Source organism: Paralichthys olivaceus, chromosome 21 (genome assembly GCF_024713975.1).
Source record: "Paralichthys olivaceus isolate ysfri-2021 chromosome 21, ASM2471397v2, whole genome shotgun sequence".
NCBI classification, from domain to species: domain Eukaryota; kingdom Metazoa; phylum Chordata; class Actinopteri; order Pleuronectiformes; family Paralichthyidae; genus Paralichthys; species Paralichthys olivaceus.
In genome coordinates, this window is record NC_091113.1 from 8,866,738 (window position 1) to 8,888,091 (window position 21,354).

The 21,354-nt window shown below is 42.6% G+C and overlaps 2 protein-coding genes across 5 annotated transcripts; one reads left to right on the plus strand and one right to left on the minus strand.

Moving 5' to 3' along the window:
- The first annotated feature begins 798 nt into the window (after window positions 1-798).
- Window positions 799-11,043, plus strand: fbxo11b (F-box protein 11b). 4 transcript variants are annotated; one of them, XM_020083190.2, is made up of 22 exons: window positions 799-1,144; window positions 2,369-2,532; window positions 2,743-2,824; window positions 3,026-3,170; window positions 3,262-3,391; window positions 4,109-4,192; window positions 4,326-4,458; window positions 4,604-4,710; window positions 5,091-5,202; window positions 6,203-6,309; window positions 6,420-6,557; window positions 6,652-6,869; window positions 7,087-7,267; window positions 7,362-7,484; window positions 7,811-7,896; window positions 7,996-8,072; window positions 8,152-8,295; window positions 8,471-8,581; window positions 8,695-8,802; window positions 8,911-9,019; window positions 9,277-9,375; window positions 9,585-11,043. In XM_020083190.2, the coding sequence occupies exons 1-22, from the start codon at window positions 1,057-1,059 to the stop codon at window positions 9,712-9,714; spliced, it is 2,676 nt and encodes an 891-aa protein (XP_019938749.1). In that variant the 5' UTR covers window positions 799-1,056; the 3' UTR covers window positions 9,715-11,043. The 4 variants fall into 4 exon arrangements, with proteins under 4 accessions (XP_019938749.1, XP_019938750.1, XP_019938751.1 ...); XM_020083191.2 differs by having other exon boundaries at window positions 3,029-3,170; XM_020083192.2 differs by having other exon boundaries at window positions 2,743-2,803.
- A 1,048-nt stretch (window positions 11,044-12,091) lies between these two features.
- msh2 (mutS homolog 2 (E. coli)) lies at window positions 12,092-21,221 on the minus strand. The gene is made up of 16 exons (XM_069517752.1): window positions 20,968-21,221; window positions 19,892-20,040; window positions 19,497-19,781; window positions 18,661-18,807; window positions 18,336-18,485; window positions 17,918-18,051; window positions 17,345-17,544; window positions 16,687-16,796; window positions 16,433-16,556; window positions 15,105-15,255; window positions 14,907-15,004; window positions 14,379-14,624; window positions 14,023-14,227; window positions 13,699-13,946; window positions 12,706-12,881; window positions 12,092-12,349 (listed from the first exon to the last, which is right to left on the minus strand). Exons 1-16 carry the CDS (start codon window positions 21,173-21,175, stop codon window positions 12,182-12,184), a joined length of 2,799 nt encoding a protein of 932 aa, XP_069373853.1. The 5' UTR covers window positions 21,176-21,221; the 3' UTR covers window positions 12,092-12,181.
- Window positions 21,222-21,354: the final 133 nt, after the last annotated feature.

Here is a 21,354-nt window from a genome sequence, read left to right on the forward strand (position 1 = left end):
CCCAACCTTCAAATTTGACTCAAAACAGTGAGACCAGCGAGAACATGCGATACTCACGAGAACTGCAGCAGCAAATAGGAGAAGGACATCAGCGGACATTTACGCTAAAAATCATGATGGAAATGAAGCTGTTTCCAGTCATGTTTGAATGTCACACTTGGATGACCCCACAGGAGCAGTATGGAGTTTTCTGTTGTTTTTTTTAAGTTTGAAGAAGTTTCCGCCACTGTATTGGGTTTGGCTGCAATGCTGTTTACCCCTGAAATTCCAAAAGTGTTTTGTGGACTCAAACGCTTCGCCCACCCCTCCATCGGCACAGTGGTGAGTACATAATGAGTGGATTTTTATTTTTCAGTGAACTAGCCCTTTAAGGAAGGGTGGATGGTGGGGGGCTTTGACTTCTGTGTGCCCAGGGGCCCATTTTGTAATAATACGTCCATGCTTATTTGATGGGGGGAAATAATTAGACAATTAGTCATTACATTAGAGTCCTTTGCTTCTTCTCAATAATTTAGAAACAGTGAAAGTGTGACCCTGGTAACAAACAGCACAAACAGGAAGTAGTCTGTAAAGTGTTTGGGCTCCATGAACACAGATGACTTCACTTTATGATCATCATCGGTTCATCGATGAGTCTCATCGATGATCAAATCGCCGCTTGACCGATTCCAAACCCCAACAGAAGGGTTTGTCAAATCACCATGAGACGAGCCTCCTGATTGGTTGTTACAGGAGGAGCTCATAAAACACCGCACGTGATTGGCCGAGCTGGCACTCTTGCTCTTTTTTTCTCGCGATTCTTTCCCGTGTGGGTTAATGGCTCCTCCTGCTACAGACTGAGACGGAGCTGGCACCGAGCGGCGATACGGGGGGAGCTGCAGCACCACGGAGGAAAAAACAGGCGATTACACCCCAAATACCAACGGGTTTTCGGTCGCAGTCGTTCGGGTGCGTCTGGGAAAAGGGCCGTCCGGGCGGTAGACCGGGCCGAGTGCGACATTCAGCAGCGGGCGGGTCGAGGAAAGCTGTCCCATTTTTCAACAACCAACTCCCCAGATGAACTCCGTCAGAGCCACCAACAGGAGACCCAGGCGAGTGTCGAGGCCGCGCCCGGTGCAGCCCGAGCGGAACAACGGGGATAGAGGTAAGCTAGGCCGCGGTGAGCTAGTGGTTCGAGACGAAGCGGTGTCCCGGTCCTCCGTATTACCCACGTCTGTACTCAACAGGCCGCGTTCGCTGCTCTCCTGCGGCGGCGGCTGCAGCAGGAAAACCCGAGGCTTCTCGCTCTGTGGCTTAGGCCAGGCCGCGCTTTGTTTGGCTTGAGTGATTGGGGCTAGCTAACGCCGCTAGCTTAGCTTCGGTTAGGTGGAGGTTGGGGGTTGTCTTCGCCCTAACGTAATGCGCATGTAGCCGCACGGTTAACATTAACGCTCATATTCAGGCATCTTCCGCTGGAGGCGAAGGGGTCGACAACATAGCTTTTAACCGCAGCCCCCCGTGTGCGCTCGGCCATTGCATTCCCAGCTGTCACTAACAATTCCGAGGGTGTAAATCTGCGGCGTCTTGTGGACTGCCATTTTTGGGGTGTAACGTTAACAAAAACATTAGCAGGCGACCGGGGGGCAATGCTAACTAGCTGCCCCGGCTACAAGAGCCTACAGAGGATCAGCTGTGATAGATGATACGGTGGAGGGTTTTTTTGGGACGATTTCGCTGTGTCCATTTTGTGTGCTTGGGGCGAGAAGCTAGCGCAACCAGCGGATTTGAACCCACATCCCCTTCCTTGTTCTTGGTGCCTGCTAGCCGTAGCTCGATTTGTTTACACCGCGGATTTGCCAGCTACGCAGTTGAGTTTGTAGCCATTAGCCGCACGTCCGATCGACTTCTTCTGCGGGCCTTAATTTTGACAGCACCCCCTTTAAAGACGAGCCTGGTTCTGCTCCTGTAAGACCCACAAGACAAATGCACACTGGCCGATATCAGCTGGGCATGACCGCATATGAGAGACTTGTTATGTGGCTGCAGGGGGTGCATCTGCCATTATCAATCAGTAACCTTTGTCTGCCATACCAACTACTACCCTGCCTGTTAGCCTGCGCAGTATGCACACAGCATGTGAGTTGAATGCACACCATTGTTTAGTAATGCTAAGGAGAATTAGAATGTCAGTGGAAACAGTAGACGTTAGCAATTAAATGAAGACATTTTAGGTGGTTAATGAGAGGTGAACTGGCTTCATGAAGAAATACAGATTTTTAAATACACAGATTTTTTTAAATTGTACGTCTTGCAGGTCTGTGCATTTCTAAAGTGTCAGTTGACAAAGTAGTTGATGCAAAGGGAACTTGTGTTTGCCTTTTGTGTCTAGATGAGGAGGCTCCTGCAGCTGCTGCAGCAGAAATGGCCATCGAGGAATCTGGTCCAGGAGCTCAGAACAGTCCCTACCAGCTTCGACGCAAGACCCTGCTCCCCAAGAGAACCGCTGCTGCCTCTGCCACCGCCTCCGCCTGCCCCAGCAAGAGCCCAATGGACGTAAGACTGAAACATTTGAGTGGATTTTGTCATGATTTTCACTGCACATTGCATGTCTCCAGGCTTGAGTGTGAAAGAAGCGACCTGCTGATTGAGTGTGTCCTTCTCTGGAGGAACAATGATTTTCTGACACAGCAGTACATTTCCCAGTTTATTACTGAGTGCTTGAATCTTGGCGTGAAGTTAATATCTATTTGCCCTCTTTTACAGGGAGCTTCCACATCATCGACAGAGGCCTTTGGCCATCGAGCCAAGCGGGCACGAGTGTCCGGTAAGAGCCACGACCTGCCAGGTGTGTGTTAAATCTCTGCAGCTGGGCAAGGATAGAGTTAGCTTCTATTTTATTGATTTTTTCCCCCCTTTGTGTTCTGGTGAATCTTGTTATTTTGCAATCCATTAAATAACCTGACTCCATAGTTTAATGTGCTTGGAATGAAAGATTTTTCCTGAAAGCTTATCTTGGGAGTGTGTGTGTTTATTTGTGTGTCTTTAGCAGCCCCAGCAGAGCAATATCTGCAGCAGAAGCTTCCAGATGAGGTCGTTTTGAAGATCTTCTCCTACTTACTGGAACAGGATCTCTGTCAGGCAGCTTGTGTCTGCAAGAGGTTCAGCCAACTAGCCAATGACCCCATTCTATGGTCAGTGGAAATGATCCTATTACTGTTGTGAATGTCAGTCATGAAAAGAGAAGACAACTGAAGTTCTGTGTGTGTGGTTTTAATCTTGCAGGAAGCGTCTGTATATGGAGGTGTTTGAATACACACGTCCCATGATGCACCCTGAACCAGGCAGATTCTACCAGGTCAGCCCAGAGGAGCATGAACACCCAAACCCATGGAAGGAAAGCTTCCAACAGCTGGTGAGTTAGTCCTTTAAGTTTTTCGATGTGTTGTCTTTTCATGATGAAAGAGCTTTCAGAGGAGCTTCCAATCTCTGCATAGTCTATATACTAAAAATATACAGGGTGGTGTTCTGCAAAGTCATATTTGGCTTTGCAATAAAGTCCATGCCGCTCACCAGAGGAATAATGTCTGACCAGGGGGAAATGAGTCTGTAAAGTTAAAATGCTTCTTTTAGAGCTTTTGCTTTCATGCTTGGGTCTAATATGTTATTGTTTTCTCGCAACAACCACACACCACAATATCACAACTGCTAACAAGCATTTCCTTAGCTAAGCTCTTTTGTCTCAGGGAAATTTTGGTCAAATGTTTACAAGTAACTTCTTCTACTTCTATTAATTGATTGCATACGCACAGTGAATTATTTCCGTTCATCCACAGACACATCAGTAGGATATATGTTGATGTGCTCACATTGTTCTTCTGAGGTTATATCAAAAATAATATGTGGATTATAGTTAAGTTCATCTCATCATTTGTACACCTGCACCCAACAGACTTTTTCCTGTAAACTATTCAATAATTAGCTCTTCAGGTCGGTTAAAATGTAATGCAGAAAAATCGCTCTGATTAAATCCTGTATGACACTTTCTTGGCTATAAAGATATCTTTATTTGGTGTTTTCCTTGAGAAATGAGTAGCTCTGTATATGGACCTTGGTGTTTTCTGTGTTGCAGTACAAGGGTGCCCACGTAAAACCAGGCTTTGCTGAGCATTTCTACAGTAACCCTGGCAGATACAAAGGCAGAGAGAACATGCTGGTAAGTTTAAACCTCAGAGTTGAAGAGAAATCTTAACCACAGCTAATGTAAACACTTGCTTGCTTTTCCAGACTGCACTCTTATAAATAATGTGCATATTCTGCCTGAAAGAGTTTGTTTCTTTCACCCGCAGTATTATGACACCATTGAGGATGCACTGGGTGGGGTCCAAGAGGCCCACTTTGATGGCCTAATCTTTGTTCACTCTGGCATCTACACAGACGAGTGGATTTACATAGAGTCCCCCATCACCATGATCGGTGCAGGTGAGCATGTTCCCTTTAGTGAAATCTACGCTAGGCAAAAACCTAGATGCTTCTGCTTTGTGCAATCAATATCTCTCACATTCAGTGGTGTTTATGTCCATATGTATGAGGGTGTTGAGAAGTTTTTTTTCTGCCTTCCTCTCAGCTCCTGGTAAAGTAGCTGACAAGGTGGTGATAGAGAATACGCGAGACTCTACGTTTGTCTTCATGGAGGGCTCGGAGGACGCCTATGTGGGATACATGACCATAAAGGTAAACATATGCATCACTCTTTACCAATCAAACTTGAAGAATACCTCGATATTATACACAGTTACACCGGAGAAAGTTAACCATGTGGATGTAGTGAGAATAAATCTGATTCGCTTTTATCTCAATGTAATATGACGCTAGTAACACATTCTAAGATGAAGATTTTTGACTGATGATTTTACAGTGGCATAGAAAATAATACTTTCTGTAAGTCAAATTATTTTCCGTCTTCTGCTGTGAGATATTTTCTGACTATATTCTGTAATTGTCTTCAGTTATCTGTCAAACTGATGTCTCCAATGTGAATGTGATGGGTGGACAGAAGTTTGACGTGATGGTAAACTCAGCCTGTCTGACCTCAGCTGCTTTCCTCTCCGCAGTTTAATCCCGATGATAAGTCGGCGCAGCACCACAACGCCCACCACTGTCTGGAGATCACAGTCAACTGCAGCCCGAACATTGACCACTGCATCATCCGCTCCACCTGCACAGGTAACAGTTATCGCGTTTACTTGCACACAAAATGCAGCCTTAAAAATGATTGTAAGTATGTGTAGCACCCTGTATGTATCACTAAATGATCAGTGTGGTTCCTTATGAGTCTGTTTCCTTCGATGAAAGAGTAAATTAGTTATTTGGGTCTTGGACGGGAATAAAGAAGCCCTGGAGCGACTACTTTTCTAAAGTAGTTGCCAAATAAGGGGATTGAGAATATCTGTGCCAATATAGCACACTGTAACAGTCTTATGTATTGATGGTTAGTTTTTCCTCAATTTAATTTAGTTGGAAAGTGATTAAACCATGTAACTTAAAATGTCACCAACATTAACCATATGGAAACAATACATTTTATGTCTTGCAAGCGATTTTTGTTATGCTAGTTGTTGTTTTATTTATCCGTGGATTCCAGAAAAGTCTTTCCCTGATAGTTACCCACATGTCTGACAAACTCTGAGACAGTATGCATGAATAGATTTACCATTCTTTTTTATAAATACCCCAAATGTTTGTTGCAACTTGTTTTTAATCTGTCAATGTGAGAGCTGTCACAGTGTGGAAATTCTTTCCCTGCCATTTCCTCCTATATAAGGCATTTCACAAAAATATTCTGCTGCAGGCTGTACCACCTTGGAGTTACATGTGTGTAGATTAGCTCCACATGCTGTCACCTTCAGGTTACCTTTTGGTATGCAGGTTAAATTTGAACTGTACCACGATCGCTTTAGAACCAAGGTAGACTATTTTACAAATATGAGTTTAATTAGATAAATGTGGGCGCTAACACTGATGCACGAAATGAATCATGCAGGGTTCAGATGTAAAATAATGAATGGACCTGATGGGGAACAGTCAACCACAGCAGCATTAGTTTGTAACATTGTGAATTGAACGCCTATTTTTATTGTTTGTTAATCAATTGATACATCATTTGAAAGTGATCATTATTTTTGCCCTACTCTTTTACGACCCTTCTGTTTTCCCTTGTGTGTAGTGGGTTCAGCTGTATGTGTGAGTGGCCAAGGAGCGTGTCCGACCATCAAACACTGCAACATCAGCGACTGTGAGAACGTAGGACTGTACATCACAGACCATGCACAGGTGAAGAGAACATTCCTCCCCTTTAATAGCTCAAATGGTTCACCACGAATGCTCTGACACATACATACACAGCTTTGATTCTCACATAAAGATTTGTTTTTTTATTGCAGGGGATTTACGAAGACAACGAAATCAGTAACAATGCGCTAGCAGGAATTTGGGTGAAAAACCACGGTAATCCCATCATTAGACGCAACCACATCCACCATGGACGAGATGTTGGAGTGTTCACCTTTGACCACGGCATGGTAAATACTCAATAGCTCAATATGTCATGCCATACATTTTACTTTAAGGACCACATGACCATTTATTATATATGCCTTCTTCTCTGTGTTTCAGGGTTACTTTGAGAACTGTAACATCCATAGGAACCGTATAGCAGGCTTTGAGGTGAAGGCATACGCCAACCCCACGGTGGTGCGCTGTGAGATCCATCATGGACAAACAGGAGGCATCTATGTCCACGAGAAGGGGCGGGGACAATTTATAGAGAACAAAATCTATGCTAATAACTTTGCCGGAGTGTGGATCACGTCCAATAGTGACCCGACGATACGGTGAGAACACGCACTTCACACAGGAACAGCATCTTGATTAAACATAGGCTCGTGCTATCTAGGTATTGGTTGGTCACAAGATAACATTTTATTGCAAAGAGTGAAATATGATATTGATGTAAAACAACAAATCTTGCACCTTGTTAACATTTTTTTATTTTTTATTCATCTGCATATCCACTCCAAGATTGTGACTCTTTATTTCCTTTGTATTCAGGGGAAATGCTATATTCAATGGTAACCAAGGAGGGGTGTACATATTTGGAGATGGACGGGGTTTGATAGAGAGCAACGATATCTATGGTAATGCCTTGGCGGGAATCCAGATTCGAACCAACAGCTGCCCCATTGTAAGGCACAACAAGATCCACGATGGACAGCACGGAGGCATCTATGTGGTAAATACACTCATCAGTGTGAAATTACTTCCGTCAGATATTTAACTCCATCAGACCATTTTTTTAACAGCTTTTTTCTATGTTTGCGTTTCAGCATGAGAAAGGCCAGGGGGTGATTGAGGAGAATGAGGTTTACAGCAACACACTGGCTGGAGTCTGGGTGACAACAGGCAGCACTCCGGTCCTCCGCAAGAACCGCATCCATAGCGGCAAACAGGTCAAATATTTACATTTGTAGTTGTAATTAGATTGTTCGGGTTTGTAATTGACTTGTGGTTCAGTGACAGGTGTACTGGATTATGTACATGTGTTTCAACTGTTCTGTTCTGTTTATTGGATTATTATTGATATAAGATTAGCTGTTAGCTGGGGTCTAATACTCAGAAATGCTGCAATGATTGGGGTGTTCTCTTTTCTTTGCTTCATCCAGTCCTATAGGTATTTTACATTACTGCTTATGTAAAGTTATGTGTTTGTCATTGCTGTACCTTTTCTTTTTAAGGTCTTTCTGTGTTTTGATTATTTCCATTTACCCCTATTTAGGTCGGTGTATATTTCTATGACAATGGGCACGGTGTGTTGGAAGATAATGACATCTACAATCACATGTACTCTGGTGTACAAATAAGGTAATGATTACCCCCTTCAGTAGTGAGGATACAATATATGAGCTCAAGCACACAGTTTTGTGAATTTTGTGATTTAAATGTTTTGTTGAATCTTGACAGGACGGGGAGCAACCCAAAGATCCGGCGCAACAAGATATGGGGAGGCCAGAACGGGGGGATCTTAGTCTACAACTCAGGTCTGTATTTTACCACCTTCAGTCTCATATGTAGTATGTGTGTGTACTTTTGTGTCTAATCCAGCTGTTAATGTATCAGGTCTGGGCTTCATCGAAGACAATGAGATCTTTGACAATGCCATGGCAGGAGTGTGGATCAAGACAGACAGCAACCCCACACTGAGAAGAAACAAAATACATGACGGTCGAGATGGAGGCATCTGCATTTTCAATGGAGGCAGAGGTACTGCAGTGCGATCTGTCAACGTTAACAATCGTCCAATTATTAAGAAAACATCACATAGCTTCTGAAATGTTCTCTCTGTTTGGTAGATATGATGAGGTTAATATATTGGAACTCCTTGTGATTTTACTCCAGCATATTTATAGTTTGGTGTGTGTAACCTTTTTCTCCGTAGGCCTGCTGGAAGAGAACGACATCTTCAGGAACGCTCAGGCTGGCGTGCTGATCAGCACGAACAGCCATCCAATCCTCCGCAAGAATCGCATCTTTGACGGCTTTGCTGCCGGTTAGCTTTTTTTAATTTTTTCAAAATCACTTCCATGTGGCTGCAAATTCTTTTTAATATCAATTTTTGTGACAGATTTAATTATGGCAGATTTAATCTTCTTCCTTATTCAGGTATCGAAATCACCAACCATGCCACAGCCACACTGGAGGGAAACCAGATCTTCAACAACCGCTTCGGAGGCTTGTTTCTCGCCTCTGGAGTCAACGTCACCATGAAAGGTAAAATCAGCTTTGTGTAATTAAAGTTAAGCTCATGCTGGTCATAAGCTTTGCCGTTTTATAACAACCATTATTCTCAACCTTTATTTTCTGCTCCTCTTATATCAGATAATAAGATTCTGAATAACCAGGATGCCATTGAGAAGGCGGTGAGCAGAGGACAGTGTCTGTACAAGATCTCCAGCTACACCAGTTACCCCATGCACGACTTCTACAGGTAAATGACAACAGGAAAAAAAAAGGTTTTTTGCTGCAACTAATAATTAGATAAATCTACAGCTATTCTCAAATTTATTTGTAACTAAAAATGCCAAACATTACTTTGTTTCACTCAGAATCAGACTTAAGCCTTTTATCATTTTATCTTTTTCATTAGAAGTTTTAAGATCTCACCATGGGCATCTTCCTTTTTGTTACCAGTTTTATTGTTCCTGATTTTCTTCTATTTATGTTTATAATCTATTTTCTCTGCAGATGTCACACCTGTAACACAACAGATAGGAACGCCATCTGTGTTAACTGCATTAAAAAGTGCCACCAAGGGCATGATGTAGAGTTTATACGGCACGACCGGTAAGTCTTTTCTTTCCTTATTGGCATTTATTTTCTGACAAATAATTATTTTGGGAACAGAAGCGGAGCAATGGGGTGAATAATAATATTCTTCTACCTGAAAAAGCAAATGTTTTAGTGTCATTATTTCATATACTTTTTTTTGCCATTTTCTTTCACTTATTTCAGTAATACTCTGATTGTTAATCCTTGGTTTCTGATCCTCTCAGGTTTTTTTGTGACTGCGGAGCAGGAACTTTGTCCAACCCATGCACGCTGGCCGGCGAGCCCACACATGACACGGACACTCTGTATGATTCAGCGCCGCCCATCGAGTCCAACACTCTGCAACATAACTGAAAGCATCCGGTCGAGTTACACTCTCTCACATAAGCATACAAACACATTACATTGCACACAGCCGTACACAGGCACACACATACACACTTAAAACACACAGTCACATACACACATCCACGTGCAGCCATAAGTACCCAGAGAGACTCTATGATTGTGGCGCTCTCAGATGGGATCAAGGTGAAAGGCTGCAGAGGAAGCAGCTTCCTGCCCACTGCAGACTGACTCGCTGCAGCAGAGTCAAGACTCCACTAGAGGGAGCAGTGGAGCTGAGGGTAGACTGACGGCCACAAGAGATTCTTCACTCGAGTATTTCTTATTGCAGTCTGTAGGCAGGGAGGAGAAGGGCTATGCAGAGGGGCTGCCGATGGAAACCTGTGCTGCTTTGGCAGCACACGAAATCCCCCCCCCTCCCCCCACCCCTGATGTAAATCCTCAGTTCCCGGCCCACTTCTTCTTCTTGTTCTTCTTCTTCTTCACAAGAACTGCTGTCAAAGAGACTTCCTGCTTCCTCGCAGCTGCCATCCCCATTGGCTGCCCATGCGGTTGTAACTAGGCAACAGATGGGAGGATGTTCTGTTGTGTGTGGAGAAAGATTGTGTGTGTGTGTGTGTGAGGTGGAGCACTTGGGCTTTTTTTTAAAAAAAAGAAAAGGTTCTGATCAATGGATTTTATTTCAATGCTTTCTCATGTAGTTTTGTATTTTCAAGCAAAAAGCTGACTGTATTTGAATGTCTTTTATTTTATTATATATTATTATAATTATTATTTTTCTTTGGTTAGCGTCCCTCCTCCCCCGACACCCAGAGAAACTGCAGAAACTCTGACGTCCCAGTGGTGAAGTTCTTTCTGTGAAAGAGAATCTCGTTTAACACTAATGACCCTCTCCAGTATATTAGCTTCAATGGCAGGTGGAGGGACTCCACACTTGTATAAAGGTGTGTATGCGCGTGTGTAAATGTGTGTTGTGTACAGTGAAAGTGTGTGTGCGTGTGTATATGTTTATAAGTTGATGCAGTCAGTGTTTTGTGGAGAGGGTTCCAATAGGAGGTGCCAGAGCTCCTGTTAACTGGAACTGATGGGTCAATCTGCAGTACCCCGATCCCCCTACATCACCCCCTCCCCTGTGTATCGTGGTGACTGTGGCTCCTCATGCAGCCTGAATCGTATGCATGTACCATAACATCTAGACTTAATATATTGTGAAGTATTCAATAACCATTATGTAGATGCTAGTTGGAATTCAAAAAGGGGTATACTTTCTTAGAAAGACAAAAAAAGAAAACAGGAAACTGACCATTTCTAAGAAAATAAAACTTTATTAGATCAGAAGTGTCCGTCTCGTAAATTCACTCGCTATGATCGAAATTGACTTTCTGCAGAATTGCCACTAAAAGCTATGGTGTTGTTAAAGCTGTTTAGGTAACAAAAGTGAACATGTTGAATAATGTCCACAAAACAAACCTTTCTCATTTGCAGCTGATCAGAGTGTCAGGTGCTGCAGCTCCTCAGGAGTTTGGAAACTTGCTATTAATGATGTGATGCTCAGACTTAAGTAACAGAATCTTTTCATTGCACAGTTGCTGTTTTGAGGGGGGCTTAAAAAATATATTATTGTTAAGGAACGATTATTGGATCATCAAAATGTGATTTATTATATCAGGTGGCTGCAAATAAAGGAGGTTTACAGAAGACATTAACTGCAAAGAAAACTAGATGGTAGAGCGCATACCTCACACGGCCCAACAGTCACTTAAAGAAACATTTAAAATTCACTACACACTTTATTTGGATCTGCACACACTCATAAATATCAGTCTCCTAAATGTGCCTTATATTTTAAATCAAGATAACACTCTAGCAAATGTTAGTGGGGAAAAAAATCCTAGATCTGCGCCAAAATTTAATGGGTTCTTCCTTGTGTCATTTCACATTGAGTAGTTTTAATGTAATCCTGCTGACACACAAACAGATGAGAGACCTCCTCAGAAAAGGTTAAGTTAAAAATGAAAACCACAGAAAATATCAGGCTGTTTTGGCCAAAAATGTAACATCTGTCCAACATCTGGGTTTGAATTCACAGAGCAGCTATAAACACTGAACGACAGCTTGATGTTTTCAAGCTTATTTGAACTAACTATAACTGGCTCCATAGTGATTTTGGAGGCGGCTGTTAATCATAATGCATTGTTTGGACATTTGTTTCTATTAATTTGTCCACCCCATTTAAATCAGAGTCCAAACCACATCCTCTACTGTTGAATCAGTTTCAGTGACGACGCATTCATGGAGGAATTATAACAGCTCAGCATTAAACCCAGTTAGTTTCAGTGTGGTGTTTCTAACAAACAGTGTGTAAACAACATACGGTCACGGCTGCTCATTCACGAATAATTCTTTATTGAAAAACAAAATGTTAGTGTGGTGATGTGTTTGTGTTACGTGAGTACATGAAATTAATCTGTGTTGATCAAACGGTTTTACCGCATCGGGAAAGGATGTCTGTGATGTATTTATTGTTCTTAGCTGCCATCTCTTGCTTCATTTTCCTCAGCTCCTTCTTCACCTCCGCCTCGCTCATGGTGGCAGGAAGTGACTTCGCCCTCTCCAGGAAGTTAAGGATCAGGCTTTCCCCCACCTGGCGGAAAGAGGAAGGGCATCAATTTTACAAAAGATTTACATTTAAACTGTTCGAGAGATAATAAGGTCATTTTCTGACCTGTACTACAAAGCAAATTGTTGAAACTGCAGCAAGATGGCAGCTTTCATATCCAGGATATTTTGTACAACAGGAGGAAATGAAGATGTCTCGTACATCTTTGTAAACCGTCTTGTTGACGTAAACAAGATAGTATTTAGTTGACATATATATTAATGAACATATATTTTCTAAAACCTATATTATAGACCATTCACTAGTGTATATAATGTGGTTAGGAATGATTATATATCCATGTTGTGATGACAGCAGGGTTCTGAGAAAAAGTTAAGTACTTGTTTGTCTGTCAGTCGTCTCTTGGCCTCGGGCTCTTCCTCTTGTGTCAATGTTTCGCCCGCAGGTTCCTGGAACTCCTCCAGCTCCTCGGCCTTCTCTTTCGCCATGGCAACCACAGCCGGCGGGAAAGAGGCCATCTCAGCGACATGGATACCAAAACTCTGGTCGCACACACCTGGACACACACGTACAGTCGCGGAAAATAATCAGTTAGAAGCATCTTATAGCCAACTCATCTTACCAAGGTTGAAATGATTAAGAAATAAAATACTTAATTCTGAACAATTAATCATCAACAAATAAAAAGTATTTTACTTCTGAGTAACAAATACTTTTAAGTAAAGCTCAAACATTTACGTCTATCAATTTACATAAGACATTTTCCCAAAGAAATAATAAATAACTCATTAGATGAGGATATTTTAAGATGATGATCTCATGCTTGAAAAAGCACCAGTTCATTTTATATAAAAGTCATGTGTTTAATCACAGAAAGATTAAATAAAAATAAATCTGTATAACCACAATCACAGTCAGAGCAGCTGTCTCTCTCAAATTAACTCTCATTCATGTTACAATGTTTGAACGAATTGGAAATAATCATAAACCCTGAAGTCTTTATTTCAGCCTGAAGCCTGAAAATAAACTTATCTAAGTTTTCTGAAGTGATATAACAAATTTCTGGTGTGAAGTCATTAAGTTATTTGACAACCAGTGGCAAATATTTTGAGAGCATTGTGACTTTTTGCAGAAATGTTGCGTCTGGATAAATCTGTGAAAGATGAATTAAAAGTAAACTATGTCAGAATAACTAAAAGCATAACTTAAACAGACAGATGAGGCAAATTTCATGAGTGAAAAAAGCTTAAATCAATTCATGTAGCTGAATCGATATGTTCCTCTATTTCACTTTCCATCTGTCTTTGTGTGAAAATGCTGAAAAGTCCCTTGAGGAATAAAAACAAATGCATGCGTGAAACCACATGTCTGACCTAGTTTCACCCTGTACAACATGGTGAGGGTGTCATGAGAGGTCAGGGCCGTGACGTGCAGGTTGTGAACGGTGGGCTCATGGGCTGCGAGCGCCGTCAGCTCGTGGAAGTGCGTGGCAAACAGGCAGAAGCCGCTGATTTTGGAGGCAATGTGTTCGCTGATGGCCCAGGCCAGACCGAAGCCGTCGTACGTGGACGTGCCTCTGCCGAGCTCGTCGATTATGATCAGCGAGTTCTCAGTGGCCGAGCTGGAGGGAACAGAGCCGACGTGTGAGACCAGGCTAGTGTCACTTGTGATGAAGCTTTAAATGAGCGTGTTCGTACCGGAGAATGGCGGCGATTTCCAACATCTCGGACATGAAGGTGGACACGCCTTTCACCTGGCAGTCCCCCGCTCCCACCCTGGCCAGGACGCTGTCAACCACGCTCAGCTCTGCCTTCTCACATGGCACAAAGCAGCCAATCTGAGCCATCAGAGCGATCACACCCACCTGCCGGATAAATGTCGATTTGCCTCCCATGTTTGGTCCTGCAGACAAGAAGAGAGGAATATCAAGCGAAGAGGAGGAAGAGAGCGTATCCCAGGTCCAGAGTGTCTACGTCCATTTTTATATAAAGTCTGAGATCATACTGAGAAGATGCATTGAAATTATCCTAAAATCTCCACGCCTCTTTTTTACCTGTTATAATGTAGAAGTTCTTCTGTCCGTGGACGAAGGTGATATCGTTGGGTATGAAGGCCGTGTCCGGGTCTGTCTCCATGCAGGGGTGTCTGGCCTGTAGCAGCTCCATGCGCCTGCAGCCGTCAACCAAGATGCGAGGCCGCACGTACTGCACAGGAGCGGAGACGGACGCCACGGCGAAACTCGCCACTGCGTCCAGCTGCGCTATCACGTCGCTCAGCGTCTGGAGGGGATCCACGTAGCCTGGTGATTGAAAGCATTCGAGGAATCATGAGAGAGAGGAAAACTTCAGCATGGCAAGCGATATATGATTAAAGAATAACATCTGACCACAGGCTCGTCATTAGCGCTGTAGTTTCCTGGCATTTGTGGAGGATGTGAATGAAATCAATTACTGAAAGATTCACATAGACTAATTCTGTGTAACTGATTAATTCCATGAAGCTGAAAGTCATTCTTTTCCATTTTCCAAATCGATGTCACGCTAACAAGACAGAGTTAGAAACAAGTGATGACCTCCTTTACCTGAGGCAATGCTGATGATCTCTTTGACAATGGCGTTCTGCGCCTCCTCGTACTCCTCCCTGCTCTTGGTGTACTCCTCATTCAGAGAGCTCAGCTTGCTGTGGACATGTGAAAGTGTGCATGCGAGAGCACAGAGCATCAGCTGACAGCAAGAGCAGCTTAATCCGTGGCTAAAGTGTGTGACACAGTGAAACAGACCTGTTGGTGAAACGCACTCCGTTCTTCTGGACGTCCAGCGTGGTGAATTTCTTGTTGTTCCTCAGAGTCTTCTCCACCTTGCAGGTGACTCTCAGGTAAAAGCCCAGCACGGCGTTCGACTCCAGCTTCACCGTCTTACCGGCGTCTAGACCTGAAACACAAAGTTACTGTTATAAGTCGAACCACATCCACATATCGAAACACTTGATTTGCACACAAATATTTGCCAAATAGCCGTCAGTTTTACGCTCTGGCAGGGATACATATTCCCTTCACCTCTGAGTCTACTCTGGAAAAGAAACCTCAATTGACTTCCTATGATTGTCAGCAAGTTCCAACCCTCACCTACGGCGGAGTGATATTTCTGATGTAAAAATGTCACATGGTTGTAAAACCAACAAGAATAGCGCTCAGAGCACAAACATCCACCAAGGCCCAACTCCCCTCATGAAACTAGATCTGGATTTTTAATTGGATCTGCACACATAAATATCAGCCCCCTATAAATAACTGATTTAATCAAGATCCATGAATTATCCTCTGAGAAAATGTTGAAAACGCCCTTGTAACGTTAAAGAAAGTGAACCCATATTTGAATGGGTTCTACCTTGGGTCATGTCCCAACTCTTCACAAAATTTAATGGGAATCAGTTAAGTAGTTTTTTAGTAATCCAGCAAACAAAGAAACATGGAGGTCACCATCTTCATTTTCATGTAAATCAAATACTACACATTAGTTAACAGAGAGGAAATTGTTATGACAATTTAAATTGGATATATACTCTGTTAAATGTTTTCCATTTATCATAATCCAAAAAAAAAAGGAAAAATGAGCACTCGAACGTGATAAGAACTACCTAAGATGACAGAAACTACCTTTGTTTACTTATTAATTTGACGTGTACTTTAACGTTGATCCTTTCAACTTACATGGAGGAGGCAGGGTTTATGACCTATGATACCAACCTTCGACTCCCTGAGGAATGCATAGAGATCATTAATGTTTTAGTTTTGATTTTGAAGAAACAATTTTTTACGCAACATGCCAGGCGTTCATTCATTCAGAGGGAAGTGAAGAGTTCGTCACAAAGAGAAAGATAATTTAATCACATGATGAGTCCAGGGTGAAAAGGACTCGCTCTGACATTTGTAATCACACAAAACCTTTTAAAAAAAACTCATCAGCAGATGTGCGCGTGAAGTCACTCCCAAAAAATACAGTATCAAACTTTGTTGCAAGGAACAAATACATTTCTGTTTGATTCATGGATAAACTTGGTCTCCGTGTGCGTGTGTGTGTGTGTGTGCATGTGTGTGTGTGTAATCACCTAGTTCTCTGGCTGCGCTGTTCAGCACTGCCTGCATGCTCTTATCTAGCGTGTCCATCTTTTCTCTCAGCTCACTCAACACCGGATCAAACGACGCCTTCACCAGAAATTCATGGTGGTCGATCTGCACGGTGCACGCAACATTTGAGAAAGGAGCCGTGTAAACAATATGCAGAATCGATGACACACAAACACAAAGCACAGAACATCAGCCTTCCTTATCTCCTCGTGTTAGAAAGCGTGAAAGATCAGACCTGGTTCATGTCCAGGGTGGTTTCGATCATCTCCTGATATTTGATGAAGTCAGAGTGCAGGTCTCTGAGAGGGGAGAGGAACACGGCCTCCAACAGAACCTGGTAGCTGCCTGCAACACACCCACATCAGAAATGATTGATTATATATTGTATTAAGTCGGAACGTTGGACTGCGTGTAATCAGGTATGATAGCATCTATAGCTAATGAATCATCATTATTATTTTCACTGATCACAACAAATCTGAGTCATGCTATGTTCTTCAAATGTCCCAGTATGATCACAGGGATTCTGCCAGATAATAATAACACTTTTTGAAACCATAATCTACTTTCCCATAATTGAAGATGAAGTAGACAAGAAGAGAAAAACCCTTGAAACACCAAGTTATCTCAAACTACAGGCAGAGAAAGTTGGTCTCTGCATGCCCCCAGAAACTCAAGCACAACAGAATCAGCATTAAATGCAGATTAACATACTTAAAACCTCCCTAAATGTGTTTAAGACCTAGGAGGTACAACATATTTAAGACTTAAGAGGCTGTGATAAGGAAAATCATTCGAATGAAGCAATGTTGTGCAAAATGTCATTCTAGAAGTCGTCGTGTCATTCGATGATTTGCTGACTGACTCAGTTGCTGCAGGTTTGCGTGATGTACCTGAGTATCTCTCGACGGCCGCGGTGAGGGCGGGGATCTGGGTCACAGCCTGGTAGACGCGGTAACAGTCCTGCAGCGTTGCAGTGTGACGATGGAACTTCTTGGCCAGACGGTGGAGATCGGGAAACCGCCGCAGCAAGTCCTCCTGGCAGGTGTGCCTGAGCTCAGAGTCACACACGAAACTCTCCACCAAGTCCAACCTCATGTACACACACACACACACAGAGCGAGATAGAGGGAGACACGTCAAGAGACATTTGAAAACTTTATTTCCTGACGGTTTTCCGAACAAACAAATTAACAATTAATCGAGGAAATGATCAGATTAATCAATAACAACAAGCAATAGTGACAGAAACACGAGTCATAACATGTCACACTGTTAATGTCCTTATTCTTCAATGTTAGGAAGCTGATGACAGTGATTGATTTTTTCATGTGACCTAAATACTGAAGCTGAATTTATTAAGTTGAATGGGAGAATGAACGGAGGAAAAGAAAGAGTTTGACTTCCATCTGCTTTATTTTGTTCTTCTAAACCACACCCTGATTGGCTGTGGACATGTCATTTACCTCTCCTCTATTTTGGTTCTGTCCATAAGAGGTTGTTTGATCCACTGGTTGACGAGCCGCTGACCCTGCGGTGTGCGGCACTTGTTCAAGAGACCGGCCAGCGAATGACTTCTGCTGGTGTCGTCGGGTGAAGCCTGGATAATACAGATGTTATATCACTCATCCACATCAAGTGTTTTGTTATATCAGAGGCAAAAGCGTGAGCACCAACAAAACAAGAGGATCACTTTTAAAATCCTGACCAATTCAGGGCATAAGCTGTGGCATTTCACAAGTTACTCATTTTCCACAACTCTCACAGGACACAAGTCTTAAACTCAACTTAAGTACTTTTACTTTTTTTTGTATTATGAACAAATAAACTTCCTTTGTAAAACAACTGCCTCTGTGGCATTTTGTCCTGGTTCCTGGCACTGACCTGGAAGAGGTTGAGAGCCTTCACTGCAGCATTGTCCAGCCTCATGTACTGACCCAGGTCCAGAGTGGTCAGACTGAAGGAGTTGAAGTTGGACTCATCGGAGAGCAGTTCCAGGAAACGCACTACTGCAGCCAAGCAGGACATCGCCACCTGAGAATGACAACGCACGCGCACACACACTCTGGTCACATGTTTCTGATACAGAGCTATTCAAATCATTTTTATTTACCAAGTATCAAAAATTAAAAGTGTGCCTCAAGGGGTTTGACCATTATGACACTTAGAACCTCATGTCAGCTTAGGAAACATCGTTTGATTTGTTCACCTGTTTCTCCAGCTCAGGCAGCGTGCTGCTGGCAGTGGTCTCTCCTCTCTTGGCTCGAAGCAGCCTGTTGAGATCCTGTACCATGTCCTTACTACTGAACTCTGCCCTCTTCCTGTCAGAGACCAGCACGCCGCCACGCTCCACCACCTACACACACACACACACACACACAGTAATTACGTTTACTTAATTTGTCATTACAATAACTGAGTTCCATAACAAAGAAGTCACAACAAGTACATACAGAAAAGTACAAAAACTACATAGAATTAAAGACTTGAGACCCACTGTGATGGTTTATTAAAGTTTAATAACCTGCTCTAGATATGTTTCAAGACAAATAAGAATAATGTAGCCTAATTAAGTTTTTGGACCACCACAGTTTGTAACAACAACAACAGTCCACGTGTGCATGCGTGCATGACATGTGACATCAAGCTAAGTAATTCATTTTGTTTCCTGCTCTGCTGACAGTTTGGGTGTTTCACAGAGATTAACTTTTGTTTGTGAATCTTACAAATTATTTTATTATATTTTTACTACATCTTTGACCAACACAAAGTTTTTAACCTTATTAATGTGAGATTATATGCATTTTATTTTATAATGTGTGATTATGATGTGCATTTTATATTTTCAGCAATATGCTTTATTTGCTTTCTCTGTGTCTGAGCATTGTTATAAGTCTTATATTAATAAATTGTATTATTACTATAGTGGAATAATTACAAGTGGAATATTTTTTCTTTCTCCTCCAATTTATTTGCGAGATGATGCCTTCACTTCCCTTGCAGTAATAAATAAAGCCATGCTGAGCTCAACTGACTTCATCATACCTGTCGTAGTTTACTGCTGTCAGCATTGCTGTCACCCTGAGCTAGGAGACACTCTTTGGGGCTGAGCTGGACGAGCAGGGACTCCAGGTTGGAGAAGATCTCGTTGTCTGCAAATTCGCACACTCCCATCGTCCTCTGTGCTGCATCCACATAGCCGACACCCACCACACGCTGTCCATCAGCTCCTGTGGAGATACGCACAGCTACAACTCCTGCACAGCCCACTGCTCCGGTTCCACCACCGAACAGAATCTCCTCGAACTGAGTCAAGTTTCCGGGAGAGGCCTGAGTGTGGAGGAAAAGGACAGGATGGAGAATCTATGGTTGTGAGAACAGCTATTGCTTTGGTTTATCTCACAGCCACAGTACACTTTAATAAGCATTACAAACAACACCTTGTACTCAATCTTCCAGTCGTGCTCCTTGCTGCTCTTGCTGTAGTTCCTGTACACCTCCACTCTGTACTGCCGCACCAGCAGCAAGTCTTTCGCGAAGGCCTCGAAGTTCAGCTTGCTCAGGACAACGCTCTCCAGCTTCCGACTCCCTGTCAACCGACATACTCTGTCATGAGTGTCATGTGGTGCACAAAATTAATATTGATCATGCATCTCTCTTTAGAACATTTCAAATACAGGATGCATAGGCAGCAGCGTCAAAAGTAAAGACACACACAACACACTTCAACAAAAAGAATTGGGATTGGACGGTTGACATTCGACATTTGGGGCCCAACAGAGATTCAGCTAAAATTATTATGTGTCAATTTACGATTGTATGTAAGTGTGATGTACTCAGCTCTGAATCTACGAAATATGTCCAATTTCTTATTTTATACTAGTGCATATAACCTGTATTGAAGATCTTGTATGTATATTTGGGTGTTGCTGGTTTCTACCACATCCCACATGTATCTTTGCATTTCATTCATGTATTCATGTAGTGTGACAGAGACAAACTAAAATGCACTGTGGTCTCAAACAGCACAAAGTTTGAACAAAATAAAACAAATTAATTTTAGACATTACACAAAACAGAGATGGGTGGAGTTTTTTAATCCAAATGTATTTAAATCTGAATCCTGGATTCTGAAGTCAGCACTAAAATGATAAATCAAGAACAAATAAAACCTGACATCTGTCTCCTCAAAATAACATTAGACAGAACTGAATACTAATAATGATAATAGTAATAACAAGTAAAACTGTCGAATAAATATTAAGCTGCAGGTTAGATCAAATGTTGAAAAGGTGCTTTAACAAAACCAAGATCCTTCTGGAGAGCTACATTATTATACAAACTATTGATTTTATAATTATTATTATGTGCTGAAAGAGGTTTCCTGCAAAGCTCGGGGCTGCACCTTGAGCAGTGGATGCATTAGCAGTTAGCTTAGCTTGACTTTAAGCATCAAAACACCTGTAGTTTGCAAACCCCAGCTAGCTACACGTTAGCTACTGAAGCTAAGGAGTACCTGAGCCCAGATACTTGATGACCCCGTTAGTCTTGAAAACCTCCTTCGCCGCGAATATGGCGTCTTTCCCGTGCACGGTGTAGTAGTCGTTGCGGTCGAATATCCTGAACGTGGTGTCCGGTTTCTCCGGCATGGAGAAGACGAAGTTGAGGAAGCCATGTTCGGCCGCACTGTCCATGGACAAGTTATGCTTCGGCTGCACCGCCATGCTGGAATCTCCCGCCACCGCCGGGAACAGGCCGGAAGTACGTCACGCGATCGTCACCGTAGCACGTTTCCGTGGAAACAAGGTCTAACCAAGCTGTAGTTACACATCCTTCATTCATGAATGACACAATTTCAAAACAGAAACACTATCTATCTATCTATCTATCTATCTATCTATCT